The sequence below is a fragment of the Mugil cephalus genome, chromosome 1, assembly GCF_022458985.1.
Source record: "Mugil cephalus isolate CIBA_MC_2020 chromosome 1, CIBA_Mcephalus_1.1, whole genome shotgun sequence".
In the NCBI taxonomy this organism is placed as follows: Eukaryota; Metazoa; Chordata; class Actinopteri; order Mugiliformes; family Mugilidae; genus Mugil; species Mugil cephalus.
Window position 1 is genome coordinate 19,465,312 of NC_061770.1, and position 17,208 is coordinate 19,482,519.

At 42.9% G+C, this 17,208-nt stretch overlaps 2 protein-coding genes across 5 annotated transcripts in view; one reads left to right on the forward strand and one right to left on the reverse strand.

Moving 5' to 3' along the window:
• LOC125015125 (TOX high mobility group box family member 2-like) overlaps window positions 1–5,680 on the forward strand; it is a 77,358-nt gene extending 71,678 nt beyond the window's left edge. For all 3 annotated transcript variants that reach the window (XM_047596795.1, XM_047596803.1, XM_047596810.1), the window contains 3 exons: window positions 1,967–2,365; window positions 2,909–3,048; window positions 3,900–5,680. In XM_047596795.1, the coding sequence (XP_047452751.1) occupies window positions 1,967–2,365; window positions 2,909–3,048; window positions 3,900–3,942 (582 nt within the window). In that variant the 3' untranslated portion in view covers window positions 3,943–5,680. The remainder of the gene's footprint in view (window positions 1–1,966; window positions 2,366–2,908; window positions 3,049–3,899) is intronic.
• Window positions 5,681–8,162: 2,482 nt separating this feature from the next.
• On the reverse strand, window positions 8,163–16,746 carry LOC125018238 (large neutral amino acids transporter small subunit 1-like). Of its 2 annotated transcripts, none has more exons than XM_047602032.1 (11): window positions 16,230–16,746; window positions 15,284–15,814; window positions 15,047–15,172; window positions 13,454–13,559; window positions 13,290–13,334; window positions 12,848–12,971; window positions 12,665–12,768; window positions 12,414–12,510; window positions 12,146–12,295; window positions 9,944–10,118; window positions 8,163–9,689 (listed from the first exon to the last, which is right to left on the reverse strand). In XM_047602032.1, the coding sequence occupies exons 1-11, from the start codon at window positions 16,303–16,305 to the stop codon at window positions 9,613–9,615; spliced, it is 1,611 nt and encodes a 536-aa protein (XP_047457988.1). In that variant the 5' UTR covers window positions 16,306–16,746; the 3' UTR covers window positions 8,163–9,612. The 2 variants fall into 2 exon arrangements, with proteins under 2 accessions (XP_047457988.1, XP_047457979.1); XM_047602023.1 differs by having other exon boundaries at window positions 15,284–15,817; window positions 16,230–16,679.
• Between the last annotated feature and the right edge of the window lie 462 nt (window positions 16,747–17,208).

Below are 17,208 nucleotides of genomic sequence, written 5' to 3' on the forward strand. Positions count from 1 at the left end.
TTGCTCTCCCATCTGCTGCGCATGCGATCGTGTGTAATTCTGTTATATATGCCATGTGTATCTTTAGAAAGTAGCACTCCTAAATTTATCTTGCACCAGCAGACACCTGTGTCATGCATTAGATCATCGATTCCCCTCCTCTCTTCATCTACAACAGGAAGTACATCAAAATCAACGCAGGCAATCATTGGCTTTGCCGTTGTTTCCTCCTCTGACACTTTCCCGCTAATGCAGATCTATGACATCCTTTTTGCAAAGTGAATGATGGCGCATACCATGTATACCATGGCATAGTAGCACAGGGGATAAAGAAAGCCAAGGAGGAGGGCTGTTGGATTGCATTGTTTAGTGCCGTCTTGTATTAACAACACACAATGTAGTGTGGGGAAGATTCTTTTTGTCATTCCATTTGTTCTGCAGGCAAACAGCCTCATTTCTCTGCCTGGGGTCCTGCATATATATATATATATGTGTGTGTGGGTGTGGGTGTGTGGGTGTATGTCCCTCTTCTTTCCCCATCTATCTGTCAAGGTGTCTATTGATCATTACCTTGGCCCCAGCTCTATTCATACAAATGGGCTCCATTACCTTCTAATCAACACTGATGGCTGGAGATGAGCAATCTGACAGCTCATCACAGAGGCCTGGGGAGGGTGGAGGTAGAGGGTGCAAGCAGGGTATTTTGCGGGTGCTGCACCTGCTTCAGACAGACACTGTCCAGGCTTCGAAAGGTCAAGTTCGGGTGCCTTCTTCAAAAGTGCCACAACTCTTTTTCAAGAATGGTCCTAAACTAACCATAGTCTGTATATGCATAGTCTGTATATAAATATGGACGATGTGTCCCCACGGCCTTGCATTGGCCAAATTGAGGCAAATTTCCCAGGAATGGCAGCGCCATCTTGTGAGTTTTGAGCCAGAATCTGCGCAGTATGGTCCAAGAGAGGGGCCACGTCGAGCATTGTGTTTTTAATTAATTAATACTACGCTCTGCTCTACCTCCACCAGCTACAAACAGATGTCGGTTGATACACTGTACCTTTTTATCCATTTACTTTTTCCTATTCTCACGGTCCCGCGGGACCACTTCATGGAGCGGTTGGCATGGCAACCCGTAGTCATCATGTTATCACATCCTAAAACGAAATTTATCAGACAAAAATCTACTCTTGAACATGCATCAGTAAGTTCCAGTAATAGCTACAATGACAGAAACCATCCTCGGAAAAAATGTTTGACGTCTACTCATCATTTAATTTGGCCCATCTGCTGATGTGGAGGAGGTGGAGCTTATGACCTATAGTGCAGCCAGTCACCAGGGGGAGCTCTATTTGTTTTGGCTTCGCTTTTGAGGAACTGTTGTGTCCGCCATCATCGTGTTTTAAAGTATCAAATTATAAATAAGTTGAAGGTTGTTTGCTGATTAACTCTATTGAAAAATGAAGGGCCCAGAAATAAAATAGATGCAAAGACTTTTTGTACCAATTTGCCAAAAAATCTATGGTTTGAACTGTCTTGAACTGTTGCACCTTGGGCCTTTGAGTAACACAATTCCAATCCTCTGTGTGTGCACATGCACATATGCCAGAGTTGATTCAAGATAATGGTGCAGCTACAGGACAGCTACTTTATCTTAGCTCATCTTAGCATATGTACTACAAACAGAGAAGACAGCTAGTATGTCTCTGATAATCTTCTCATCATTACTGCAAGAGAAAATAAGCACATGTGCCAAACTACTGCTTTAAAGGCCTGTCCAACAAATGTAAATACAGAAATCATTTCCAGGACTTTGGGAAAACCCTGCTGCTACTGTAACAGACACCATCTGGTTAGCTTGTTGGCTCACGTACGCCACACTATATTCAAAGACATGCTGTCAGGTCAGGTTTGAATGTTTTGCGTGTGAATGATGCCGCTGTTAAAGTAGTTGTCATGTCACTGACGGTGTATTTTTCCTCACCCGTAGACATACAACGACCCCGAACCAAAAAGTGCCCAGCAGACCAGCCAGCCCTCCCACCTGCTGCCACCGAAGCAGCCCCTGTACAGCGTGCCCCCTCAGCCCTCCTCACCTTACCTGGGCCCGCCGGGCTCCTTCCCCCTGTCAGACCTCCAGGGCTACGGCGGCCCGCCTCGCCACACCCTGGCCCAGACCCTCAGCCAGTCCCAGATGCTCCCGCCCAGCATGAGTGCCTCTCCCCCAGCACCCTTCCAGATTAGCCCGCCTCTGCACCCGCACGCCCAGCTCTCCCTGCACCAGAGCTCCCTGCTCAACCAGCCAATCCGCATGCAGCAGTCGCAGCCAATCATCTCACACCAAATGGGGCTCCAGGCGCCTCTGCACTCCCCTCCTCTCGGCCAACAGGTAGGCTCAGACATCCTTAAAATTTACACAAAATCCCCTAAACTCCATTAACATTTTTCAACAAAAACAGAGAAAGAGGACCCTATTCCACCTAAAACATTGATAAGCCTTGCAGATCTTTTTCCATAGCATATTCAGTTCCCAACTGAGTGACTCCAGACCACTTTTCCCTGCAAGAATTTTGTGCGTAGGGGATGTCTGCTTTCAGACTGTAAGATAACAGGCCTCAAGCACTCTTTTAACTTCTAAAAGAGTTATTGGCAAACCAACTATTTTCTCCTTTTTCCCTGAGTCCATAATGTCTCCAATCCAGCGGCGGGGTTTCATGTCACTGTAAAAAGTGCGATTGTGGGAACCATTTTAACCCTGCAATGAGAGCAAATGGAGAAAGATAAAAAAGAAAAAAAAGAAAAGAAAGCTATATCTTTCAGGAGCGACTGACAACATTTGGCCTCATACAGCGTCATGGCTCAGCAAACTCTAATGGCTGCCCATCGCAAGGCTAAGATGATATAATGTCTTCTCCTCTTCTCTGATCTGCAGGGATTCTCCCATATTCAGGCTGATTACCAGAACAGCGTCGGGGGCTCACAGTCTCCAGGGGCCCCCAATCCAGTGCACGGCCAGAACCCCGACTGGGACAGCGAGTACTGCAACAGGGACTGCGGACCCAACCATTGCGGGTGAGCTCATCGCAACCGTCGTTGCCACATTGTGCAAAGTTGGCAGTGAAGTTAGAGGCGCCATATACAAAAAACCCGCTCCCGTCCTTCTATAAGTGCAACCCAAAGACATGTGATTGTTGAGAATACTAAATAGCTGTCTGACACTTACTCATTTTCCAAATGAGTAACTCTAAACCACTTCACTTTCACACTCAGAGACTCCGACAGTATTAATCATAAACTGCAATTTCCCTGCTAAAGCAAAGCATCTCCTTGAAATTGAAATGAGTAATGCAGCAGTAGAACAATGCTATTACCGAGCTCGGGAAAAGTGTGACATCCAATTAAGTTTCCCTGTGTTTCGCTCAGCACACATTGCTTTATTGAATCAAGCTAGTCAAGCAGGTACAAGGGGAATGTTTTTTCGCGTCTCACCTGAAACTCGGCGCTTCTACCCGGAGCTCGGCATCGGCACCTCCTTGTGTTTAGAGCTGATTCATCTGTATGTCAAATGGGATCGCGCCTGGGTCAAATTACGCTCTTTGAAGTCGGGTCTTTGCTTAAACCTTCGCCCTCCGCCTCAGATCACTGTAGTTTCCAGAGGGTGCTGAGTTATTTCCAATATGTCAGTAAAGATAACCAAAGAACAGACTTTGTATTTTGACATTTCCAGTGCCAAGTGATCTGCAAATTTTCAACTTCATGCTTATTGACGTCCGTTAGCTCTTTTTTTTTGTGTGTGTGTGTTTGTTTTGGAGCCGCTCTCTGCGCAAGGCCTTACTTGATAAATATTTCATAATCTCACAGACATTTCCTGGGGAAATGTATATCTAGGCGTACATTAATACAGTTTTCATTGTCTTCCTTAGCAGCGGCATGGGAGCTCGGGACAAGCCTCTCTACCTCACTTGAAGTTGAAAGACCTCCAAATGTCAGACTCCAGGGAGCTTTCTAACATAACAACAACATCATCGATGTCTCTTGCTTCTACACCATTTTTGTTTTTCTTTTTTCGTTCTGACGGATTTCGAAATCCCAAAGACTGCTACAGTAACATCACCTATTTGCCAAGCACTTACATCGGCCAGAAGCCTGAGGCACTTCTCTTGCTTATTTTTTTTTTTTTTTTTTTTTTTTCCCCTTATCAGCGAACTTTCCATTTCTTGAGGGGGCAGAGAGCTCTAAGCTCATGCCAACATACTGGAAATGAAGACCAAAAAAAGAAATAAAAATGTCTTCTCGTTTTGTTTTGAATTTTTCACTCCATTACTCTGTGTTTGCCATGGACTGCCCTTATTGGGGAGGTGAAATGCTCAAAGCATACTCAAAGCGTAGGGGGTCTTGGGTAGAAAAGCTAATGCAGGATACTAGAATATAGTCACCTCGTCGGGGGTGGATGTACTTCAGGACAGACTGAGACACCCCGACTGAGTGAAAGCAAAGCAAACATTTTAATGAAGGTATAGCCACAAACACATTTGTAAATCATCCTTGCCCTTAGTAAAGGACTCCCCCGTTTCCTTTATTTATCACAGAGTGATTGTAAATATCACCAAAATGGAATCCCTCTTTATGTGTGTATTTAGCTGCAGTCCCTTGCTTTTTTTTTTTTTTTTAACATCCTTTTTTTTTTTGTTTGGTTATGTGACATTTGTGCAGGCGGATTCAGTGAGGGAATACACACACTAAAACTTGTGTTGAAACTGTGTTCACCGGTCTTGCGTCGCCCCGATTAAGAGGGGAAACGCAACGACTGAAAGATGCTCGATTTCCTCCTCAACCGGTGGAGCTCTGATAGGGAGTGTCACTCTCTTCACATGACCTCAGGACGTTGCAGAACTGTAGGGGGTCAAAGATTGAAACCTCTCCTTTTTAGCTCCTCCCCCTCTCGGTCAGTAAGGACCGCCTCCATCCCCCCCACACCCCTCCCCTGCCCTCCCCTCCTCCCACCTGTTACCCTGCCCACCACCCTTTAGTCCCAGGCACCACTTGTACAGGTGAATTAAAAAAAAAAAAGAAAAAAATAAGAAAAAAAAAAGTTGCTAAATGTGAAATGTTACTAAAGAAAAAAAAAACATAACAGTGGGTTTTAAAGTTTTTGACTAGTTTTATTAGGTGTTTTAGAATTGTGTTTAACTCATCTTTATCTTTTTTTGTGAAGAAAAAAATCTTAAGATATTTTGTTCCTTTTTTTTTGTTTTTGTTTTTTTTTTTTTTTCACTGTAGCAGGATTTGCATTTCAGAGGAACGGTCATGGGGGTAGATATTTTAAGTTTGTGAATAAACCTGCCAAACGTACTTCTTTAATTTGTAAAGCCAGTGATGAGAGGACCCATTTTTGTTTTTGTTGGATATCATATGTTTTACAATATGGTCATTCTATTTAATTTGGTTGCAGGTTTCACATCTATTTATGAATGATATGAAGTAACATTTTGGCTAATTCTCATCAGGGTGCATTATTATTATTATTATTATTATTATTATTATTATTGATTAAACAACATGATTATTAGATTAATAAATATTTTTTCAGAAATTGTTGTTGGTGCATCCACTGATGCGCCGGCATTATAGATTCATTTTTTTGTGTCACAAATACTTCTTTTTGTTTTTTCTTTTGTCTGTAATAAAATGTTTAAAGTGGAAACGTGCACGTCTCTGCTCATTTTGATCGCCTCGCTGCGGTTTACATTATTAGGCCTTAACAGATTCATTAGGTCTCTTGACGAGCGGCGCCTGATAGCTGCAGCGGGCCATAAACACAACTTTGCATCCCGACGCTCCCCCCATTCCCGTCCCCCTCCTCACCCCCTGCGTGTGTCTGAGGTTAATTAGGGGAATTATCTTTGATGTTGCAGCGGTTAATGTGACTGCTGTCACATGGCTCATTAGGCGAGGAGTGTAGCTTCACTTAAAGAACTTTAACCTTTTCGCGGCTACTTTTTTTTCTTCAAGTCAAAAAAAAAAAAAAAAATCCAGCTAGATCAATATATTATATCAAGCAACCTTTTTTTTTTTTTTTGCCTGCAGGCCATGTTTTTTTGGGTGAAGGTGTGATGATGAAACTCAGAGTTGATGCAGCAGTACACAGGCTTTCAGAAAACTACCTGAGAAGAAGAAGAAAAAAAAGCGCTGCCTTTTAGTTATGAATTTCACAGTTGGATTAAAGGTAGAATAGAAATGGAATCTATCATCCCTCCGCCCCCCAGCCCTCTCCCTCCCTCTCCTTCTCTCTCTCACACTTTCTCCTCCTCCTCTCTCCATGATAATGACGACGATGATGATGATGATGACACAGCGCCCCCTAGAGCTGATTCATAAAACACCATCTCCATTCAAAGCCATAAAACTCATTTAAATACAGCCCAGTGACTCAGACTTTTGGCGGAGCTTAATTCTTTTATGTATTTATTTATTTCTTACTGACAACTGGATGGAAGTATAAGGAAATCAAAGGCCTCTCGGCATCGTTAGGGACGCACGGAGAGACAGCCCTTTTTTCAAGCCCTTCAGATGTGTTTCTTGGGTAGTTTAAATTTCCAGATGTGAACATAAAGACAAAGCACATGCATTTAAATACAGATGCCGGTCTGACTTTTATATACAGAAGCTCGATTTTCAGCGGACTGAAAGCATGGAGGATCTCTCTACCGCTCTGCCATCCACTTTATGATGCTCCTCTGTCGCCATCTGCTGATGATAACTAGTACTGACGACCATGACTCTCCTATTAAGTAAACCTTTGCTGTATATACGTTTTATTTGTTTGCAAATGTTTATTTGAACTATCTAGTTCAATCTAGTATTCAGATTTTTATCATCCAAACGGTTTCATATTTTAAGGATGCTAAATTTAACTTTGTCAGAAATTGTTTTCATTTAAATTATGGACCTGTTTTATACCTTCCCCTTCCACACAAGCTGTCAACATACTCCCTACGTCACTTGTGCAATATTGGCTCATTGCCTGTCCAATCTCCCATCACTAATATTGCGTCCAGCAGCTCTGACACTCGCTCCATCAGCAGACCATCAGACACTCTCATTTCCTCCTCAGACGGATATGAGCTCTCCTGACAGCACATGCATCGACGGCATCACTGTGTGACAGCCAGCAAACAAGACAAGGCAAACAACAAAGGCTGAGTGTTTCATACACACCACTCCCCAGACACTTGATGGCTGAGACGATAACGGCGCGGAAGCGACATTTTGAGAGAAATTGTTGCTCGTGAAACATCCTCATTTGGATCCAAGTTATCTTGTATTTAAAGGTGCCTTCTTGTTCCGTCTCGAAGCGTTATCTGCTGAAAGGGCTGCAGCTGGCCTTTTGTTCGCCGGCGCTAATATACAAAGCCACTGCAGTAGTGAGGAGTCAGACTTTAATCTTACTCTTAGCGAAGCTTGTGTTTGTTTGTCTGTCTGTGTGCTTGTAAGAAAGATAAACACAAGAAAAATACTAAACAATCAAACTTTGAACAAAATATCTTTTTTTTTATTGTTACATGTACCTGCCATGGTTACGGACATACAACAATTACAATAGGTAATCTCAGTTTAAAATTAGAGTGTTTTCTTTGTTGGTTAGGTTCCTCACAGATGCATTATCGATTTATACTTATAGTAATACACATAGACTGATACGGTATGTTGTGCATGACATAAAATATAAGATGAGGCCTGCAGAAACCATTTACCTCGCAGTTGGATAGTGTGTATTTTTAAACAGACTAAACATGATTCTTCCTTTCGACGACTGTGCTCTTCGTTCCTGTGCTTGCGTGTGTTTGGTTATTGCAAATTCATATTCAAATGGGAAAAGGTGCAAAAAAAAACTGTCATTTTCAGTAAATATTAGACGCCTTAAGTGCTGATTTCACATGTGCTTTCTTCTCCCTTTACATGTTAATAAACGCTCCTTAAACTTCCCGTTTCCATTAGCTTATGGCGAGAAGGAATATATTTCATGTCTTATAGGCGAAGGATGTTGCTACAAGGAGAGTAAACACGTCTGAGGATATTATTTTCCGTCAGGCTTTCCTTTGTTCTGTTGTGCCATTGTATAAAACTCTGACGGAGCTCCATTAATGTGGCGGGAACAATGGCAATTATTTTACTGCACTTGTTTATTTTATTATTTTAACCCTTCGCCAAATATGTATTATCATTTTAGTGTATGCATTTCCAGTGGATTTGACGATACCCTGGTCTGGCGGCTGATGTTTAAAGGGGCTGTCTTTGCATTCTCTGCAAAATACAGAAACCTCAGAGAATGCTTTTTTTTGTGGTCTTTAACGGAGTGTGAAAATGCTTGCAGTAACTTTGGAAAAATCCTCAGATACCCAGTTTAAAAGTCATATTTTTATACATTTCCTATAAAAAAAAAAAAAAAAAAAAAAAGAGAAAGAATAGAAAAAAAGCAAGTGTGTTTCTAAAAAGTTGCAACATTCGTTTTGGTCTTGTAGTGATGACAAAAAAAAAAAAATGAAAGAAAGAAAAAGAAATATCAGCACTGATCCAGGCGGGCACAGACAGCAAACAAACATATCCAATACAGACACTTACTCCTAATACAAGCACTACAATGACATCTATACAGCTTCTCATAATAACGCTTCACGAGCAGAGGCGCTGGCATCCATCATTATCATCAGTTCATCGAGAACAGAAGGAGCTGATGTGGTTTAACATCGGAATGAAAGGATACCTGCTTCACATCATAAGAAAACATTACAAACACTGATTTGTGCTTTAAGATAGTGCTGCAGATTTTTTTTTTTTTGTTACAAATCAATACAAAAAATATGAAAATTAATTGTAATTTACACAAGTATTAGTAGCAATATGAGTTAACGCAGTCAGTGCTATTGTGGGTTTTTTTAACGCTTTCCTCTTCCACACCTGACCTTCTAGAAAACTGTAAACTAGAATAAACTATGGGTAGTTTTGGTTGTTAGTCCGGTTAAATGTCAATAAATCTACTCATTTGTACACTTCAGGTGAACAGTAAAACAGTACGCTTTAGGCCACTAGAGTACACACGGCGTGCAGCTTCTGATTTTGTGTTTGCAGTATAGGCTTAATTATGTGCTCACAACAGTTAGCCACAGAATAAAGCATGACTCTCGCTTAACAAAAAAAATAAAAAAATGCAAAGTTTAAGCTTGTTCCACCTCTAACGGAGACGTAATAGTAAAATCCATTTAGAATAAAAAGCAGTAGAAAATGTCTAAATGCCAAATCCAGGTCAAGATCTTGGGACCTTTTGATATTTTAAATAAATTGTGGCGATCACTAACATTTGTTAAGACTTCACATAAAACCTCCTTTATCAATCTTGCCAGGCCACTCATGTGAGTAAACATGAAATAGTTCCACGGCTACTGGATGAATAATAGTGTAAAAAAAATATATATATACATACTGTATATATATATATATATACATACTGTATATATATATATATATATTTAAAAAAAAGCCAAACTACAAGGGAATGAATGTAAACATTACGAGAATGTTCGGAGAAAACGATTGACTCAGTCTCTCATCCTGTTCATTTTTTTTTTTTTGCCATCGTTACTCAGCCGCCTCATGTTGCTCCCTCTCCTCAGGAACAGACATGAAGATCTTCTGACAGAACATCGTGAAGATTTCTGAGGAGAAACAACTCGTCGCGTTAGCTGCGTCCATTCACTTTTGCCAGGTTTAACGCTGGAAGGCTTTATTAAACATCACACTTTCAGATTCTTTCACTATATAAACAAAGGGAACCAGTATCGGTGCCCACGGCCGCACCGGAGCAGATGTTCTCACATGAGTTTCATAACACGCTGTAATGAATGCTCCACCGAGCCTGGCCAGAACAAATAGACAAAGATACTATTAAAAAAATAAAAGCCTCACTCACCCAGCATCTTCTTCACCACATGGGGTTTCTTCCACTTGTAGCCCAGTAGGTAGGCCGGGATGCCTGTGAGAATAATGCTGCTGCCGACCAGGCACTCGAAAGGAGCTGCCCAGAAGGACACGCAGATCATGAAGATGCAGCCCAACACAAAAGTCACTGGGATGAACAGGTACACCTGCAGAGGGAAGATGTATACAGTATATATGTATATATATATATGGGGGTGAGTAGAAATATACTATCATCAACCGACCTGTTGAGTTATTTTATTGAATCAGGAAGTTTTTGTTGAGATCATTTTGTAGGAGATACCCCAGAAACACACCAAACATATGTCTAGTCTTAGTGTGGTGAGTGTTTGTAAGTTCAAACTGTACTCAGGTGACAATACTGGAAACCAGTCTTCTCTAGTTTAGTGCTACGTACTGAAATTAATATCTTCTCTGATCTGGTCTCATGAAATCCAAAGAAGACATCACAAATACATCATGTAATTAAATTCATGTATTTTTTTTTTTTTTAAACAAAAGCTCAATTCCTAATAGTACGATTTGAGCCAAATATTCTTCACAACTTTAACTGTGTTTATAATGCAGGATCTTGTTAGATGGGGGGCCTTATACGTTGAATGAAAGGGTTCAGGCTTGTCCCAGTTTCTAGTGATTTTTGGTCAACAGGTCAACACCTTATCATGTTTTTCAAGTTGTTTTAAATTTTCCAGCACAAGACAGTTGATATTATTCACTTCTCCTGTCAGGGATTTTAATGGTGTGGCTGATTGGTGTATGTGTACTTTGCTTTCCATTATTTCCATTCACTGTCACTTCCTAATTTTACACTACTCAACAACAAGAAGAACGTAATGTACAAACTTGTATTAACTTTAGTCAGTGATTAATAAAGCAGAAGGAATGTGCAATGACGCCTTTAAAGTAACATCTTATTTATCCCCGGTGGGATGTTCAGGCTACTCACTGTAGCAGTATGCTGTGTGCTTCTTAACTGCAACATTAAAGTGATGTACAGATCAACTAATCAATATTTCTATTAGAGGAGCCATCTAAAACAGCTGGGGCCTTAAACATTTTCCAGGTCAAGAACCCCAGACTGATGGAGAGATTAAGTAGGGACCCCTTACATAATATATGTGTTCTATATTAAGCTCAGTTTATTATTATTATTATCATTTTGCTTTCAGTATTAAGCTATTCAAATAACACACCTTCAATTCCAAACATCCAACAGTAGGGTGGCTGTGCAACTGCCATAAACATACATATTTTTACCTTTAAACATAGGTAAATGCAGTAGGGACAGGGATTCATTGAAACATTTTGGCCTAAATTGACTGATGGGAGTGAGCTGCACTGTTAGTTTCTCTTCTGCAGCGTGCACCTGGATTTTGGACGGTAATATGCGTCTCCGTTACTGGATCAGAATGAGTGAAGTGCTGACTGAAAGATAATCTCGACTTAACCCTTCACGAAAATATGCTGGATTCATGTTAATGTGCATTGAAACAAATTACATTTTTTGGGGAAAATTAAAAAAAAATAAAAAAGTGTATGAAAAATGTCTAATCACCCAAAGATTTTGTGACCCTCTTGCAGTACCCACACGAACCCCCTAGGGGTCCCGGACCCCCTGTTGAAGACCTATGATTTATATTTATTTACATTTATATTTGCCTCTAAACTAAAACTTGTTGATGATTACACAAATGTAATTTTTTTTCCTGAAATCACAAGCTCAGTAGCTGAACATCATGACCAGACCTATGGAACAGCTTCATGAGTGTTTCACACATAAAGAAGGGAGCGCTGTTCACTTGCTGTCAGTTAGTTTATCTTAGGGAATAAATGGGCTGAGAGAAGTGGTCCGTCTCAGAGGACAGATGAAAGACCTCCGTGAGCCAAGGTAATATTCCCACAATGAAAGAGAAACAAAGAGCCAAGTATTAGGTCAACCACCACTCCCTCCTATCATGGAAGCACAGTGTGGTTCCACTTCCATCCAATAACAGGGGCAGTGATACAATGGTGCTTTCATTAAAAAAAAAAAAAAAATAGTGGGGGCTTTATGAAACCAGGAGTCGTCGTGTTGATGTTTTGGGCAGACAAAGAAGCTGGCTGTGGTTCAGCTCACATCCTTTTTTTAAAAAAAGAAATGTTCTCACAAGAAACTTTTTGTTGTGCTTTTTACCTTGATGGGCCTTTTGAGGTCAGGTTTGGAGAAGCGCAACCAGAGCATGCCGGCGATGGCCATGCCGACGCACAGCCAGGTGAAGAAGCTGAAGAGGTTGATGACGGAGAAGATGTCCTGGGAGATGGCGTACAACATGGACAGACAACACTAACGCAAAAGGGGAAAGAAGATAAGATGCTATTAGTCTTACACAGTATGTGTAGTACTACTACTGCATGTTACCAGACTAACTTGACATGACAACGCCAAGTAGCTTCAGCCTTACTGTGAAGATGAGGGACGGCACTGGTGTGAACAGGTCTGTGTGGACCAGTCCCAGAGCAGCAGGGAGCTGACCCTCTCGAGCTCCAGCATAGAACAAGCTACAAGAGAAAAGGCTCTTCAGCTGGGATTTTGCAACGGCCCATGTAAAAATATCCGACCAATAACAGCCTTAGATTTCGGAGCAACCTCCTCCTCTCCTTCCCTCCTGGCACAAAGTGCTGCCATTACTCAGTTTTATTATTTAACACGCACCGCGCCGAGGTAAACAGAGATCCGTTGACGGCTCCGAAGCAGGACAGCCCCACAAAGACGGGGATCAGCCAGGACATCACACCCAGATGGTACTCCCCAAAACTCTGCAAGACGCAAAAATGACATTTTATGAGGAAACAACCGACCTGGGCATTTAAGTCAATGATGAGACATGTCGCTCACCACAGCCACGGCCTCGGACTCGACCATGACTTCAGGGGAGATGGTGGTGAAGTAGGCCAGGTTGGTCAGAACGTACACCACCGTCACTATAGGCATGGATATGATGATGGACAAGGGCAGGTTCCTTTGGAGGGAAAGGTCAAAGGTTATTTTGAAGATGCAGCATCGCCATGCTATATTTTCAATATTCAATTTCATGCTAAATGGGAAGAATTAGATTTTAGAATATTATCTAAATGTGCAAGTGTTGCATGCTTATCTGTAAAATGTCATACTTCTGCCAGTGTGTCAACAGCTAAATATCTGATGCAATCCAGTGAAATGCAAGAATGGGAAAACGTATGTTTGTGTCCATTTGTTGCATCCATGCATTTATCTCAGACATGCTGCTATGTTGACAGAAAGAGTCTGCACGAAACAACCTTCATCACATTTAAGTCACCTCTCTGGATTGATCATCTCCTCCGTAACGTAATTGAGGTAATTCCTGGAAATGAAATAAAAGTGTTCAGCGGCGGACAAAGCCTCGAATTAGCTTATATTGTGACATAAATGTAGCACGAATCACGGCCGAGATTGCATCAAAATGGGCTGCGATTGCCTCACCAGCCTCCAAAGGCGAAAAGGCCGCTGTACAGAGCCAGGACGATATTGCCAACTCCGAATTTGCTGCCTTCAAACGATTTCTCCAGTGTCAGATACGGCACATCACCTGCACGCACACACAAGAGACGAGGATGAGAAAGGGAAAGATTCGTCTCCCTGGCAACTCATTGAGACGTTGTGCAGGTGTACATTTAAGTAGGTTCTCAATAAGAGCTGCTGCAGCTTTTTATTTCTTCAACCAAGGCCGGTCTGCAGCTGCCTGCGTCAAACAGTCGGTTCGAGCTGACGTTTAAATGGGCAAAAATATTTTTTTGATGAGCAAACTTCAAGTCCGCTCATTTACCCCCCAGCTGCAGCTGACAGGTCCGGTGGATCATGAGCGAGGGACACTACTGAAGTGTGTTAAAAGAGTTTTTAAGGTCTCGGTCCAGAGCTCTGTCCCCTACCTGTCCCATTCAGATGGTAATGGCTTTCCTTTCAGTGGGGCCTATTACGCGCACATTATTTTCTCACTCGGTCCTTCTGCTCCCTGAAAGACCACACTGTGACAACAGCCGGCAAGCTTTCGCCGCCTAGTTTCCATGGCAACGCAGCGAGGAGCACAATGCCGGTGGGTGTGGCCCAAAAAAAGGAAGGGGGGGTGGCAGCAGATGTAGCATGGAGCATTTGATGGCCACACTGGCTTCCCGCGCTGTTTCTTTTTGAATGCCGTGACCAGGCCGAAGCAAATTTTAGTAAAATCTCTTTTTATTGAAGGTGTGGATGTTTGTTGCACATGTGAATACGAAGTGACCATCTTCTCACACGGTTAAGATAATCAAATGGAATGTAACTGTATTAGTTTCAAATAAAAAAACGCATTTTGTCATCGACAGTGTTGTTTTTCTCCAGCAAGGTCCTGCAAGATTTGTTGTCTAAAGCTGTTCTGTCATTCCTGTTCTAGCTGCACACTGTGCAGACGACTCGAGAGCGAAACTAATTACGCTCAGCATTATTCAGCTCCAAACTACACCCACGTAGATGCACATGGCCGCACACTCGCTCGGACTCCATCACATGCCAGCAGACAGGCGAGCCTTGTGTTCGGACTCAGCAGCAACTGTGCTAACAAACTGAAAGGAGGGCAGTCTGCTTCGTTAGGCTCATTAGCATTAGTCGCTCTGTTTGCCGATCATTAGAGGCAAAGGAAAAATAAACCTCGAAAACTGTAGTGAAATATAAAGATAAAGGATGATAACTGGTGTGAGAATATACCTCGAGTGAAAGTCATGAAGACACAGGATGGATCTGTGTTGGCTCAACACTCTGCACAGACGCAAGATGAGAGACACAATTTCTGTTTGAGGTTTGAAGCCCAAAGTATGGATGAGAGTCAGGTTATTCATAATTTATGTGGCTGCTGAGTCATAAACAGTGAGTCTGTTGTGTCCTGCTTGTAACACCAGATAATACCACCTGAAAGAAACTGTCAAGCAGCTTGTTTCAGGTTGTAAAATAATTTCTGTTCAACCAAACTCGAAACTTTGAAAAGTCGTTTTTTTTGTGTGTGTGTGTTTGTGGATCTGGCAGCCCTGTGCAGGAAGTGCGACTCACCTGTGGAAATCTGAATGAACCCGAAGAGGATGATGATGATGAGGGCTAGCAATTTGGAAGCCGTGAACAAGTCCTGGACCTTGGTGGCCGCCCTCACACTGATGCAGTTTACAAATGTCAGAGAGGCTACGAAAGGAGATGGAGATATACATCAGAGTAGGTTCAGAGAATAATCACCTGCATCAGATAGTTTGAGCATGTACTTTACAGAAGCCACAGCATCAAGTGGCTACTCACTAAGACACAGGCAGGCAATGAGCTTGGCGGCACCGTCGGGCACAGCACAGTTGGGGTAGAGAGGCTTGAGCAGGTAGGTGGCAAACACCAGCGACACCACGTACTGCGACGACGGCCGTATGATGAGCATCTCCACCCACAGCTTCAGAAAGGCCGCCAGCTCACCGTACACCTCCAGGATGTAAGTGTAGTCCCCCCCAGACTTAGTGATGGTCGTGCCCAGCTCGGCGTAACACAGGGCGCCCATGGTGGATATCACCCCGCAGACGGACCACACGACCAGGGAGAGCCCGGCCGAGCCGGTCTCCTTCACCACGCCTGTCGGGGTGACGAAAATGCCCGAGCCGATGATGGTGCCGATGATCATGCCCACACCGTTGAAGAGGGTGATGCTGCGTTTGAGCTCGATCTTCTGCCCTTTTGCGGGCGGGCTGCCCGTGGGGCTGGTGGCGGTGGGAGCAGAGACCATGGGGGTGGATGGAGACTCCGGTTGCTCCACTATGAGGCCATCTTGGCCTGGGTCTGCTTCAGCTGCTGGAGAGGACAGGAGACCAGATGAGAGAGTTTCACGCAACAGAAAGTCAACAGCTCTTAAGTTTCCTGTTGATATCTTTTAGGGTCTGAAAACAACAACAACACAGGTGCAGTATTCCCTTTGGGTGAGGCAAAATGACAGGAACTAGTCATTTAAAATGACTCATCTTTCCCTTCATATAAACCCTGCATCATATTCATGTGTTTACAGTTTAATTTCTTTTAATATCTGTCATTGCACTTGTCCTCCATGTCACCTGTTACCATCACACACGCCTGAGGCATCCCTTACAATCACATCTCTGAATCTCTACTCTTGCATCAGGCTGTGTTGCATCAGAGCGCATGGCGGAATAATGCCGCCCTTGCACCATGTGGTATTTACAGGAGCGTGAGCATGCACTGTACCTACCCCCCATCTTCTCCAGGCTCGCCGCCTTGGCAACGCTTTCCCGGCTCCCTCTCGATTTCAGCTCCGGCTCAGCCATCTTCCCTTTTAGAGTGAGTCCTCTTGTCTTGTCTGTTTCCTCTAGTCCCCCTCCTTTTTTTTTTTTTTTTTACTTCCTCCCTTTATGTCCCCTTCCTTCCTCCTGTGTGCCTCTCTCAGTCTCTCTCAGTCTCACACACGAACACGCGCTCACCTCCTCATTTGCACACACTGCCTCCGTCACTCAGGCTGGAATTCATCTGACCCTGATCCTCTCAGTCTCTCCCTATCTGTTTCCAGCATACAGCAGGGAGGAGCTGAACCTTTGTGATGCTGCCTACGCCTTCTCCAAATGGATGATGGGAGTAGCTCAGAGGGGGGGAAGTAGGTTATTGGAAGGCACCATTTGGAGGGGCCACCATGTGACGCTGTAATCTTTCTGTGCTGCCTAATCCTGTAGTATACAGCATGTCTAGCTCTATGTGTCTGTGTGTGTGTGTGTGTGTGTGCCTTAATGTCAGAAGGTATTAGGACGGATGCTGGTGGGGCTCGCACTCCCTCTAGTGACGGCAACGGGGGAAAACAAGTCTCTTTGTTCTCTCAGAAAGGTGAGACCACAGAGAAAATGGAGACAGGCATGGCCATTTTCAGTGCACACAGAGCAGAATGACAATAAAGGAGGAACACAACATCTTTATATCGCATTATCCGGCACATCAGAGGTTTATAAATTTACGGTTAAACGGTTAAGACATGTTCAAACAGGACCACACCCAGCAGGATTATTGTATTAAATGTACTCATATTACGTACTGACAATATGAGTAAACACATTTGATCTATGGGATAAACCTAAAGATAAAATTAGGATTGGATGGTTGAAATATTTAAATATTCTCGTGGTTGCTGCAATATTTATTGATTGTTTTTTTGTTTTTTTATTCTGACACTGAACGATTTGCAT

What these genes read in the sequence shown, in the direction of transcription:
- LOC125018238 (XM_047602023.1), bottom strand. Translation starts at nt 16,305, where the DNA reads ATGGCTGAGCCGGAGCTGAAATCGAGAGGGAGCCGGGAAAGCGTTGCC. An exon ending in TCTCTGTTTACCTCGGCGCG is followed by an intron (nt 12,511 to 12,664) that starts GTGCGTGTTAAA and finishes TTTCTCTTGTAG; the next exon opens with CTTGTTCTATGCTGGAGCTC. An exon ending in TGCCGTCCCTCATCTTCACA is followed by an intron (nt 12,296 to 12,413) that starts GTAAGGCTGAAG and finishes CTTTTGCGTTAG; the next exon opens with TGTTGTCTGTCCATGTTGTA.